The sequence below is a fragment of the Cupressus sempervirens genome, chromosome 10 (genome assembly GCF_028749045.1).
Source record: "Cupressus sempervirens isolate cs-2001-9-10 chromosome 10, ASM2874904v1, whole genome shotgun sequence".
In the NCBI taxonomy this organism is placed as follows: domain Eukaryota; kingdom Viridiplantae; phylum Streptophyta; class Pinopsida; order Cupressales; family Cupressaceae; genus Cupressus; species Cupressus sempervirens.
Genome location: NC_143127.1, coordinates 44,675,247 through 44,688,970, shown reverse-complemented (window position 1 = coordinate 44,688,970; position 13,724 = coordinate 44,675,247). Strand labels below are relative to the sequence as shown.

Genomic DNA, 13,724 nt, shown 5'->3' with positions numbered 1-13,724 from the left:
TTAAACCCAAAGAAAAGATAGGAAAAGATCACAATTTTTGAAATTTAAGATATTCAAAATTTGACACATCTCTATCCCATAACTAGAATCCTTTATTTATCACATTCATTTATGAACTTTATTTATAATTCTAGAATATACATAATTTCAAAAAAATTATCATTAATCTCTTTATGATATTTATATTTAATCTTATTATATTTATATTTAATCTTATTAAATTGTTTAAATTAAAAAAAACAAACTTTACGTAAGAAAATATTAAAATGGTAAATGCCTTTACAAATTGATGTTCTAAAAAGAAGTAATTATCTTTCAACTCCAATTCCCTATTTTTATCAATCCCTATGATTCCTACAGTAACATAGGACAGAAAAGAGAGCATAAAAGGAAAATGGAAAGAAAAGTATTGGCCTTCAATATCCCCCAAGCAAAAAACTAAAGTAAAGATATTATTCTCTCGAGGGGAAAAAACATCTTTTCCTTTAAATCACGAATACCTTCGTTCTTAAGGCTGCATTTGGCTTTTAAGTCTGAACTTGGGTTACCATTTTTATTGCTGTGGAAAGCTTCCTACACAGAATTCTGCTATTAAGGTATCTTTCTTCTCTCTCATTTATTTTTTAGTTTTTTCAGCAGTGATAGGCATATGCAGGAAAACCTGAATGGTTCTAAGTTTAGTGTTGTGGTTTTTAACTCCTTATGTTATAAATTAATTTATTCGTTTCTAATGTATTTTCTAGTCATAAATATAAAGATTTTTTAAATCTTATTTTATTTGGTAAATTTCATTGATATGTTAATGTTATTTGTTTCATTTCATTTTAGTGTAGTGTTGATCTTTTTAATTCTTTAGCAAGCTGGGTATGCTATAGATTCATTTATTCATTTCTAATGTATAAAGGTTTTCTAATTAATTTTGTGGGTATTCTATAGATTCATTTATTTGTTTCTAATGTATAAAGATTTTCTGATTTAATTTTGTTTTGTAGATTTTCCAGATATTTGTTTAGTCTATTAGTATTTTTTATTTCAGTCCTTTTTACTGATTTTGCTTGCGGTCATTCTTATCTCTTAAAATCTTCCAAAATCTAAATCTCATAGAAAGGCCATTGTTTGTGTATTGAGCAAGTATGATAGAATAGTTGAAAGATGCCTTTTAATTTAGATGCATACTTCTTTATAATGCTATACTCCATTACATAAAGACAAACATGTAAATTAATATTATTAACTAATTTCTATTTAGAAAAGAATGAGTATTCTCTTCAATAGCTATTTTAATTTGAAAATAAGATTAATTTTGAAAGTGGGTTTGCATAACAGATCTTTATCTTTTGTATAGTTTACTCCTAGGTCTTAAGAAAGTAAAAAATAAAATTCAACAACTCAACCTTTTTACAATGTATTATATCATAAAAGTTAAGATTAAATGTGCTTAAATAAAAAAAATTGAATAATATAAAAGAAACACAGAAAATATATTATAAAGAAATTTTTAATTACATTATTTATTAACTTTTATTAAAAGATCTTTAAAACTTTTAATTTCTACAATCACTTTTCCTTTTAGAACTAAACTATTTTTTTTCAAAATATCAATAAAAGACTATTGTCAGTATATAGAACAATCATAAAAATCAATCTAAATATATAGAAAAATAAGAGTATAAAGAGCAAATAAAACTTAGCATCATAAGCTAATACTACTACTTTTAAAATCTGAACCAAACTCTACTAAGGCCCTTGCAAATAAACATTTTCTACGCTTTCAAAACAAATCAAAATAATAAAAGAAATAACAGAATCTGGTTTGAAACTTAAATGGTAATTCCCTAACCTCTTCCTCTCCTACTTCCTAAGAATAGAAAATTGTAAGTAGCCCTGCCTCCATATTCCTAAGTTTTTGGTGCTTCACTCCCCTCCACTAAATTCTGTCCTTTAAGGAAATCTCGAACTTAGCTTTATTATACAGGTGCTTGTATAGCTTTATTAGGAAATCAATTCTGCATTGTATGTCAAATCTTCTGTACTTGAAAATCTTCTGGTCCTCAATTTTCAGGATCGGAAATCCTTTAGTATGACTCCAAGAAAGAAAAGACCTTTCTGCAGATCTTCTCTACCGCCCTTTTGCTCATATCCACACGAAGTAGCATTGCTAAAAAGACTACAACAATCTTTGTGTTTACTCTGTCCAGAACTAGACTATTGACTTCCCAACACATGGCTAAATTAACAAACGTTTAGATCATTAAATCAACAACTTCTTTGGTCTAAAAAGAAATAACCATCAATAAAACCTGAATCAAACAACAACAAATCTAAAGATGATTTGAAGCATCATCAATCTGATTCAACTTTTCACTCTGTAAACTAAATCAAACAACAAGAAATTCAAGAGGATTTGACGGCATCCATCAATCTGATTCAGTTTTCAGTCTGTAATTTCAATCTCCAATCTCTTGGTACTAATCAACCAATGCCCACATCTTTTTGCATCTTCTTGGTTCCTGACCTTTTGCTTCTATGTTAACGATCCACTGAACTTTTACTCAGCACATTTTTAACATGATCAAAATTACTTTTGAATTATAAGATGATGTGGTGAGCCACGTAATTCACTGCGTTATGTGTCTATTTCCATTTACTTTTATTTTTCTCTTTGATGTGGTTTAATCTGCTCTTTAAACTCAATAGAATGGTTACACTCTAAACCAGGGAAAGCAACTATTAAATAGCTACGAGGCAACCATCAATGCCTGAAACTGGATCTTCTACTGCTGCTTGCAGAGGACTCAGACCGAATGCCACATAATGGTATCACCTAATTCTAGCGAGAGGGATATCAAATTTCCTCTATAATTGCAGCCAAAGAGATTATGCAAGCTGTCAACACAGACTTAACTTGGAACCAAAAAGATTATGAGAGCTAATGGGACAATCTGATGGAAAAACAGGAGTGGGAATAGAAGAAGGTTTTTGCTATAGCATTTTCCTTGTGAATCAAAGTTTGAACAATTTTCGAATTTTCGGTCGAACTGCTGCACGGCTGTCCACTTCTTTGTTTTGCTCTCTAGGAACACCCTAGATGCCAAATGCCTCGAAGTCTATATTCTATGTTTATAAGACTTGAGAAGACTGTTCTTTGCTATACTTTGAGCTCTATTTTCATTCACGGACATCTCACTATCTTCAAATACCTATAGCAATTTGACTTCAAATACCTATAGCAATTTGACTGCTTTCTTTGGTGCTACTAGCAATCGCTGAATGAAATCTGAAAGCAAAATAGCAGTTCCATTGTTGAGGGAAACCAACATTACACCTGCATCATTTAACCATCACAGTTACCCTTAACATCATTTTAAGGTTTCATAAGATTGGAAATAAATGAATTCGCTCTGCAAATGCAATAGGTATCTAAGCTTTTTTCCACAAAATCACAAGGCTCAAACTGGAAATTATTAACCCATTCATCAGGACTAACATCTGAAATTTCTTCTGAAGTGTAGTAGGAACAAAACTAGCGTTGTTTTCTTCTAGGTTCCCATGCACTGCTTAGCTTAATTGCTGTTCATTTTAAGCCCTCACTTATTCCCAAAGCTTAATTTCAGTTCTTATATTTTAACTGCTCCACTATAATAGCCTATAGGTAAAGATTTTGATTTATCCTTTTCTCATAATTGAAATTTTGGATGGGAACAAACCTTTTAAATTTAAGCAGAAATTGTAGTTAAACGGCTGTACGGAAACATTAGAGTTGGACTGACTGCATAAGTTCAACACAATTTTTTGAAATTGGCTTAGCTTTGATAGTGATTCTTGTACCAGACCTGGTCCTGAACAACATATGGAAGAAATGCAGATTAATATCCTCCTATCTTGACTCTAAATTCTCTAGACAAACATATAGCAAATATGGAGGAAGCTCTATAACAGAAATGTCCTCCTATCTTGACTCTAAATTCTCTAGACATACATATAGCAAAATATGGAGGAAGCTCTATAACAGAAATGTCTTCCAAAACAGAGGCACTTGAGCATGACAGAACAACTCCAACAGTTAGAGAGTTAGAAAAGGAATCAGATAAGATTGTAGATGTGTTTGAGTTAGCTGTCAATAAGTTCCAATTAGTTGTAAGTTACATCTAGTTTGTTGTTATTTGCAATAAGTTTCAATTTATTGTTAGTTCATTGTCATTTGTATTAGCATAATTATAAGATCTTGATGAAGTTATACTAATCTATATATTTGTAATTAGTATTACCAATGATTAATAACTAGCTACAAGTTTAGTTTCTAGCTACAAGTTTAGTTTCTTGTTTTTGAATCTGCTGTTTTGTTTTGTTTTAAACTACTAACCCTACAATAAATCATACGATTATGAACAAGGTGATTACCAATGATTAAGGACATCCTTTTTAACTGACATAGACTAATTGAAACTGCTATACTTTTGGCTGAAACATTAATTGATTGATTGAAACTCCTCGGTGCCTGTTAAAGCGAATCCCTTTGTGCTGGCAAAGACAAAGCCTCCCACATAGTGACAGTTGCAATCTGTTCTAAAAGTAAATAGTTTTGGAATTAATAACAGCATTTTCCTGCAGAATTTACCATGGACGGAGCAGGCAAAGATAAGGCTATTGGTATCGATCTCGGGACAACTTACAGCTGTGTTGGAGTGTGGCAGAACGACAGAGTTGAAATTATCACCAACGATCAGGGTAACAGGGTAACCCCCTCCATGGTTGCTTTCACCCATAATGACAGACTTGTTGGAGATGCTGCCAAGTTCCAGATCTCAACTAATCCCACCAACACTGTTTTTGATGTAAAAAGACTTATTGGAAGGAGATACAATGATCCCTCTGTGCAGTCAGACAAACAATTGTGGCCATTCACCATTGTTACAGGGAAGAATGACAAGCCTATGATTGAAGTGACTTATAAACATGAGAAAACATTATTTGCAGCTGAAGAAATCTCGTCCATGGTGCTGGTGAAAATGAAGATGACAGCCGAGCAATACCTCCAGAGTGATGTAAAGAATGCTGTCATTACTGTGCCTGCTTATTTTAATGATTCGCAGAAGCGAGCAACTAAAGATGCAGGTAAGATTGCAGGGCTTAATGTCATGCATATCATAAATGAACCAACAGCTGCAGCAATAACTTATAGCTTTGCCACATTGGTGGAAGGAACAAGAAACATTCTAGTTTTTGACCTTGGAGGAGGTACATTTGATGTATCTATTGTTACAGTTGAAAGAGGTAAGATTGAAGTAAAAGCTGTTGGAGGCGACATGCATTTGGGAGGTGAGGATTTCAACAATAGGATGCTCAATTATTATGTTCAGCTATTCAACAAAAAATATAAAATGGATATATGTACAAGTCCCAAAGCTCTTCGAAGACTACGTTCAGAGTGCGAGAGGGCAAAAAGAAGTTTGTCTTCAGCAATAGAGACTGTAATTGACATAGATTGCCTCTATGACGGGCAAGATTTCCACACAAAGATCAGGAGGGCCAAGTTTGAGGAGCTCAATGCTGACTTGTTTGACAAATGCATGCAATTGGTGAAGCAATGCATGGAAGACTCCAAGATGAGCAGACACCAAATAAACGACATTGTGTTAGTAGGAGGTTCTTCACGCATACCCAAGGTACAGGAATTGCTAAGCAAATTCTTCGAGGGAAAGGAGCTCTGCAAAAGTGTAAACCCAGACGAGGCAGTTGCTTATGGCGCAACTTTGCTTGCAGCTTCACTGAACAAGGAAAACATAAACATAGTCTTGATGGACGTGACTCCTTTGAGCCTTGGAATTGGAGTTAACAATGGTGTAATGGAAGTAGTAGTTCCCCGCAATACTCCCATTCCTACTCTGAAAGAGTCGTTTGTCACCACAGTTCTTGACAATCAGACTAGTACAAGTTTCCCAATCTATGAAGGTGAAAGAGCTTTGGTTGTAGACAACAATTTGTTGAGTGAATTTTTCCTCCATCGGATTCCCCCTGCCCGGTCTGGGGTGCCACACATTAGAGTTTGTTTTGAAGTGAGTGCAGAGGGAATTCTCACAGCCTCTGCCCGGGATGTGGGATCAGGGAGAAACAATCAAATAACTGTTACAAATGAGCGTGACACACTGGGTAAGGAAGAGATTGATAGAATGGTGGCTGATGCACAGATATTTCGTAAAGAGGATGAAGATATGGCAAAGAAACATTTGACCAAAAACACTTTGGAATGTTATATTTACAACATGAAAAGTAGAGTGACAGAGGCCAAGGACAGGGAAACAATGGAGACAGGCGTAGCAGACGATATCAAGCAGGCATTGACTACTGTTGAGGAATGGATGGATGAGAATGATGATGCAGTCATTGAGGAAATTCAAGCAAAATTGGACGTATTGGCATTGAAATGTAGGTGCTTGACATAAAAGCAATTAGTTAGGGTTTTTGCTGTTTACGATTAATGCTCTTAGAAAGAACATTGGGCATTGGTAGAAGCTGGTCTTTTCCCGTACTTCTTGTAAGAGACATTTTAGAAATTAGTAGTTAGTTATAAATCCATGCTTATTTTAGTGTACTAGTCACAGCGAGCTGAATCACACGTGAAACGGTTTCTTAAAATGAATATTACAGGTATTCAATGATTTTATTGAGATTTCTTACTGGAAGATAAAAGTGAAATGGATATGCAATGCTTTGGATGAGTTTTTAAGAAAGATAATTGTTCTAAATTATTTCTGCACAAGTAATATAAGATCGTTTTTACACATTTTAAGGATTTCTAAGTTGTTCAAATATTATTAAAGCTAATATGTAATTAAGTGATGATATATTTATTGAATTTTGAAAAAAAAAAAAAATTATACAAATTGTAATTTACAAGAATTTTTAAATTGTTGGTACTCACGAACCTGCTCTGTATTAGAAAAAGTATAAAACTCTGCTCTGCTACTAACGAACCGGCAACATCGGTAAGTCTCAAATACAGATTCCTTTCTCATTGCGGGCGGAATTCTCGCACGGTGTCTGTCGAACAGGGGATGAACATTGAATACCGTTCTCATTTGGGCAGCAAACAAGATATGTATCAGTTCGCTTGATATTTCCTCTAAGTTCAGTTCAAACAACAGTCCGTCGACAAATAAATATTAACTATCGAATTCAGAAAATTTGGATTGTGGAAATCTGATGATGTTAACTATATAAAATTGTTGGATCAAACGCAGGCTTAGAATTTGACGGCTGCGCCTACATGTCATATCATTTTTTAATGATGGCTAAGAAAATTTCATGTCTTTCATTTGAGGTTTAAGAAAAAAATTGATTGTCAATTTTTTTTAATTTTAAGATGATTTAAGAGATCATTTTAAATTTAAATATTTTATAAATGAAAATAATAAATTATTATTAATAATATGTACAAAATTCTTAATGAAGATCTTAAAATTATAAATTAGTAATATATACAAAAATCTCAAATAAAAGAAAAAGTTTCTAAGTTCATGTTACTTTAATAGATTTTTAAATTAATAAAATTATGTAATACGTAATATAAAAATAAGTTTTAAAAATTCATTATATTCTTATTTCAACAAAGATTCTGAATTAATATAAATATACAATCATCAAAATAGAAACATTCTAAATAAAAACAAATAAAAAATAGAAACATATATAAAACTAGCAATCACATGTTTTTTACATGTTTTTGGACATGTGATGTAAAATAAAAATATAAAATGAGCATTAATAATTTAAACATAAATCTTATTTAAAGTTAAAATAAAAATAAAACATTGAGATGATTTTTTAAATATTTTAGGAAATATAAATATTAATTTAGAAACATGTTTGATATTTTTATAAATATTATTAATTTATGTCATGTTTTATTCTAAGTAGAGTACTTTTATTAGGTGAAATATTTTTCCATTTTAACTCAAACCATTTTCCTTACGTAGCCCATTAAACTTACAATGCCCAAAGACAAAATCATGGATAACTCCATCGGTTAAACTGAGATGGTTGAGAAGCCCACATTGTTATACTTCTGACCATACATTTTAATTAATTTCATCAAGTAAAAGAGATATGTAGCACAAGCACCATAAAATCTTGCTCACAACTTCACTACAAAGTGTATCGATTGATGTACAGATGCAAGAACCTTGCACAAAGTAATGAACATCAGGCTTCCCATAACTACCCTGGGAAAGTATTTTCCTAACACGCCATCATCGTATCAATTGCATACATAAAATCATAAACAGTGAATGCAAAGCTATAACAAACCACTAAACTATTGATGAACATGAACATCATCTTTTTCTCTGTGGTGAGTTGTGAGCTCATTTCCCACATTATGCAAACAAAGAGAGATACAAAGAAGGTTATGTAGTAGAAAATAATGAAAAGTTTAAAATAAGTGATGGATATAAAAAGAAGGAAAGGCAATAAAGTTTCCCAACACATTTAGAGTAAAAAGGGGAAAGTTTCCCAAATTTATTTTAGAAACAACTAAATTCATATAGAATTTTCCCATTTTAATAGCTTATCCACTAGTTACAGTTTTAAAAAAGTTCAAGATTAAATTGCAAAAGAAAAAAAAAAAATTAATAAAAAAAGGTGAGGACTATACGGAAAAGATAATTATGAGGGAAGAGTCTTACAACTTTTCTGACAACAAAATATATTTTTATCATGCATATATAGTATACATATAATAAAATCATATTTTTGATATATTATTAAATATAATACTAAGTTGCCCATAACAAGTATTGACGGTTTACTAATAAATTTATGTCATATTGACAGTTCTCTAAAATTTTAGCCTATCAATTCATACGGTCTTACAAATTCCCAGCCTATCATATACGGTTAAAAAGTGCAAAAATAGCCAATACGCCCATCAAATTCCAGGCATGATCGAATGGCTCACAATTGGCAGAAAAAGCAATATGATTTTCGCAAAAAGTGGAAGGATGCAGGAATCTATTTATCGGCATACTCGTAGCAGAAGCATCATTCCAACACAAAATCTCCAGTAGACACCAAAAATAGATTTGAAGCTCTTGAAATCATGCATTCAGACAACAAATACCAACGATTCAAATCATACCAAATCCATCAAAAAACTAGGAAACAATATTATTGAGAATTTTGAGAATGGAAATTCGGAAAATAACAAAGATAACTATGAGAGGAACAACCCTTAAAAATCCTCAAATTAAAAAAAATGGAAAGAATAATAAATTCTAATTTTGTAAACCTTCAAGACTAGGAAAAAAGCTCAACACCAAAAGTTTGTAGGGAGATGCACTATTAGTTGAGCAGGTTCAATAGTTGTTCACCCTCTTGTAAATATTTTATTTAAACAAAGAATTCAAATGTTGATAAATAATAGACTAATACAACACATTAAAACTTATAAATGTTATAGAGAAAAACAAAATAAGAGACCATGAGGACTAACTTCGTCAACTTATAATTGTCGCATGAGATATTGTAACCTTCATTTTTTAGAAATGTAAAATAGACATTGAACTACCTAATAAAAGTGTTTAAAAAATGACTTTTTATACATTCCACCAAAGCTTAATCTAAAAATTTCTAATAGTTAAATTTAAAAATATCATTTGTTGTTAATAGAATTTTGTATAATTATATGAAATATAACATATATGCAACTTAAATGAACCAAATACTTATTACTAATTATAAATGTTTGTTATATATATAACTTTTATATTAAATACAAAAAGACAAATACTTCAACACAAAAATATTACTTCTTGTTACAAAAATGACACATTACTATGTAAAATACAACCTATGTCTAACACAAATGGACGAGAAGTTGAATACTATAAGTTTTTAACAATCTCACACATTTCATGAGAAAATACAAGGCATTTATTAGTATTCACCTTTTATATTTTTGATAAGACATATTATTAATATGATTTACCCTATGCATATACATTGCTACCCCAATAGTTGTACACATAAGATTAGTATTTGTACACTAAGATATCAATATTTATTTAAGTGAGCATCTTATATTATAAAGTGAGAATATTATTTTTTAAGTGGCACACATATATTAGATAGCTATGATATTTTGTTTGACACAAAAAGTTTTTTATTTCACCTATTAATGAATCTATTTATTTATTTTTTCTATAACATTTATAAGTTTTCATGTGTTCAATTATTGTTCTATTTTTTACCAACATTTGAATTTTTTTTAATTTACAAATAGATCAATTAATTACAATATATAGTAAAAATATGTGGGAATATTGGATAAAATATTCAAGAGGGTGAATGACTATTGGACCCCACTCAACTAATGGTTCATCTTCCCTAAACTAGCATAGGTGTTGTAACATAGTCGGGATTCTATAGAGGGGGCTTGGGCTCTATTTTTGAAGAGTGGAAAGTCTTGTTTTAAGGTCCTACTAAATAGGAGCTCCTACTTTTTAACCCTCTCAAATTGAGTAGGTCAAAATGTAATGGGGTTAGAAATAGCCCCACAGCTTAAAAGAAATTGGAGGAAATTTGTTCAATATGTCAATAGTTAATTTATTTAAAAATAAATTCATCACCATAAGTTTAAAATCTTAAGTTAGTCTCTTTCATGGGACCGCTAGTTTCCAAAAATATAGGAGCTCAAATTTTTAAGTTGAAGCATATCATTAAATTCATGGAACTGTTCACCTTAAGATATTCCTAAAAAATCTCAGCACTCACCCCTTCTATTTTTTAGGAATCCTGCCTCCATGGGACCCAACCTTAGGACTTTAAACTTACTGGAGTGGTTACTGGAAGAAGCATTGGACTTCCAAGTAAATATTACCTTCAATAAATATTTCTTATTGTTGGTGTAAATAACTATTAACTATTTACACTTACTTAAATTTACTTAGGTTAATGCATTATTTTAATATTTATTTATTTAGTCACCTAGGAGTATGTGCACTCTTGTGAGTTGTCATGTTGACAACACAGGAGTTTGCACCTCATTTATGCACATGGTGTCTACAACACAGGAGTAAGCACTTTATTTCAGCACATGGTGTCTACAACATCTCCACACATGGGACACCTTGTCATGCTTATCCTCTTATTGTTGCATGTACATTCATGCACAATGGAGGACGTGTGCTTAGTTGTCAATCTTATCTCCTGGCACCTGCATCTTAGAGGCATTCTAGATGCATCTTAGAGGCATTCTAGATGCATCTTAGAGGCCTTTATATACAGGCACTCCTAGTGTGTACAATCATCTAAACATAGTGATGTATTAGAACATGCTATGATATATTGATCATACTCTTTTTGGTCTACAGTTGTGCTTGTGTTCGAGTTCTTTGATCTTGGGTGAATTTTTCCCTAAGACAAATTCTTACATGGTATCAGAGCTATACCAAATTCTTACACTTATAGAGAATGTAATCCTAAAGATATTAGGAATGCAATTTTAGATGAACCTTTATTGTTCTTAGAAGGACATCTGATTAAATTCTTTAAATGGACACCAGATTTTGATAAAACTTTAGTTAAAGTAACCTGGGTTTATCTTCCCAATTTTTGAGGAGAACAAATGCATAGTATGATCCTAAAAAGGATTGGAGATCTTTTAGGAGAAATTATAGGGTTTGAAAGGGATTATAGAACATAAAAAATGTGAAGCTTTTATTAGACTCAAACCAATAGAACAATCACTTCAATCCATGAAAATATACACTAATCACTCAAAATGTGAGTTACATCTAGAACTTTATAAAGGATATATATGTGCCATAAAAAAATTAAACCAATAGTAGACTCAGCAATAGGAGATAAGGAAGTAAGAAAGTAAGACCTCCTAATTTGGGAAATCCATGAGATGTGGATAGTTTCATCAAGAAGGTTGAACTTAATTGTTGGAAAGGGTTAATGGGAAACAAGATACTAATGGGGGAGGGGGGTGAAACAACATCTTAAACTTTTAACTTCAAAACCAAGTTACTAAATTCACACCTAATTCATTTCATACAATAGATCTACCATTAAAACTATAATGTTGAAACATGAATGAATACATCACATCCATGCACTAGTGCATTTAACCCTAAATTTTGACCAACTCTTTTAAATGGCTTGGTTGGTCGCATTATAAAGAAAACTTTTGTTTTTTTTTAACATGCCCGTGTTCGCCACAATTGCGACCAATTATTTGTATCTTGTGTTGGTCTCAATTGTGGCGCACACAACAGCATAAAGACAAAAAAAAATGGGGGCAAAAACACATTTCACTTGAGCAAGTCAATGTTGAGGGCATTTCGCTTGAGTGTCATTCTAGCATTTCTCATAGTGGAGGGCATAGTGGTCCTATTTGTGAGATTTGGAAAAGACTCTACTTTTTTGGTTTTTTTCATTGCCAACGAACTGCTAGCCTTCTCTTAATCCTTTTGTGATAGATTGCTTCTAAGGGATTTTCGGCAGATACCAAGTAGATGGGTTTTCTTTAAGTTTGTTGTTGTCTAGAGGTTTTTGCTAGGAGAGATCCTTCGCTTTCCATGCTCTAGTAATTTCTTCCCCTTTAATTTCATGCAGTCAAGAAAGGGCTTTAAAATTGTTCTTGAGGGCATTTCACTTGAGGGCATTTTGCTTGAGCGGAGAATTTGAAGCTTTCCAGCATTCTTCATCGATTGGAGCATCATTTGAGCATATAGGGCCACTTGAAGACTTACCACCATCAAAGGTAAGGGGAAAATGCAACTATTTCTATGGTATATGCAACTTCAATTTATAATGTGGCTTGTTACGCAAAGTTTATTTGTAAATGGCTTGCAATGTGAATATGATGCATATGCTTGGGATCTGGCAACCCGTGCAGGTAACTTCATCCTTCACTTTTCCTTCTCGAGCTCATAAAATTGGAAGAGGGTTTTATGGCAGATTGAGGGCATCAGATTGTGAAACTATTGGTTGTTTACAATGGTTTGAAATCTTTTATTTTTGTTGGTTCTTCATCTGCCCTACCTACTCTTTCATATACAGTTCAGTTTTGGTGAAAGGGACACAAAAAAATTCAACAAAAATTATAAGAAGCCTAGGGCTATAGTAGGGTTTGGTATCATCTCTTGAAGCTTTTATTGCTGATTGGTGAAGGGTTTTATATTGATGACTTGCTTTTTTGGGCAACGAATGTTAAAAGGGTTTCTTCCACTACCCATGTATGCCATTTGATCGTAATGAGTTTTTTTCTCTATGAAATAATGAAGAAGAAGAGTTGAAATCTTTAGTTTTCTTCCCTAGTATTCAGTTTACAAATTTTAGAAGCTTTAATTCAGCACATGTAGTGCTTTTATGTCAAACCATCTCAAAAACACAAAAAAATGGAAAACAATAAAAACCAAAAACAACCATAGTCAGTTCAGCAGTTAGAGCCTTGAAGGCTTCTTACATGAAATGTTTGCTACCTTGATAATATTGAAGACTAATCTACAAGATTTTATTGCCAAAAAATAATTCTAATATGATCCTCTAATCTGAAATCAATAAATAATGTGAGTGATGAAGAAAGTCTTTGATCAACAAATATTAACTTTTTAAACATTATATCCAAAATGCTTTGTTCAAGATGATCACTGATATAATAGATATTGATCTGCAACTATAAGGGAAAATAGATATCGATCTGCAAATATATGGATTGA

General features: G+C 32.0%; 1 protein-coding gene across 1 annotated transcript; it reads left to right on the top strand.

The window, feature by feature from the left end:
- The first annotated feature begins 468 nt into the window (after positions 1-468).
- Positions 469-6,670, top strand: LOC149532488 (heat shock cognate 70 kDa protein-like). Its single transcript, XM_089806119.1, has 2 exons — positions 469-596; positions 4,612-6,670. The coding sequence occupies exon 2, from the start codon at positions 4,620-4,622 to the stop codon at positions 6,441-6,443; it is 1,824 nt and encodes a 607-aa protein (XP_089662245.1). The 5' UTR covers positions 469-596; positions 4,612-4,619; the 3' UTR covers positions 6,444-6,670.
- The last annotated feature ends 7,054 nt before the right edge of the window (positions 6,671-13,724 follow it).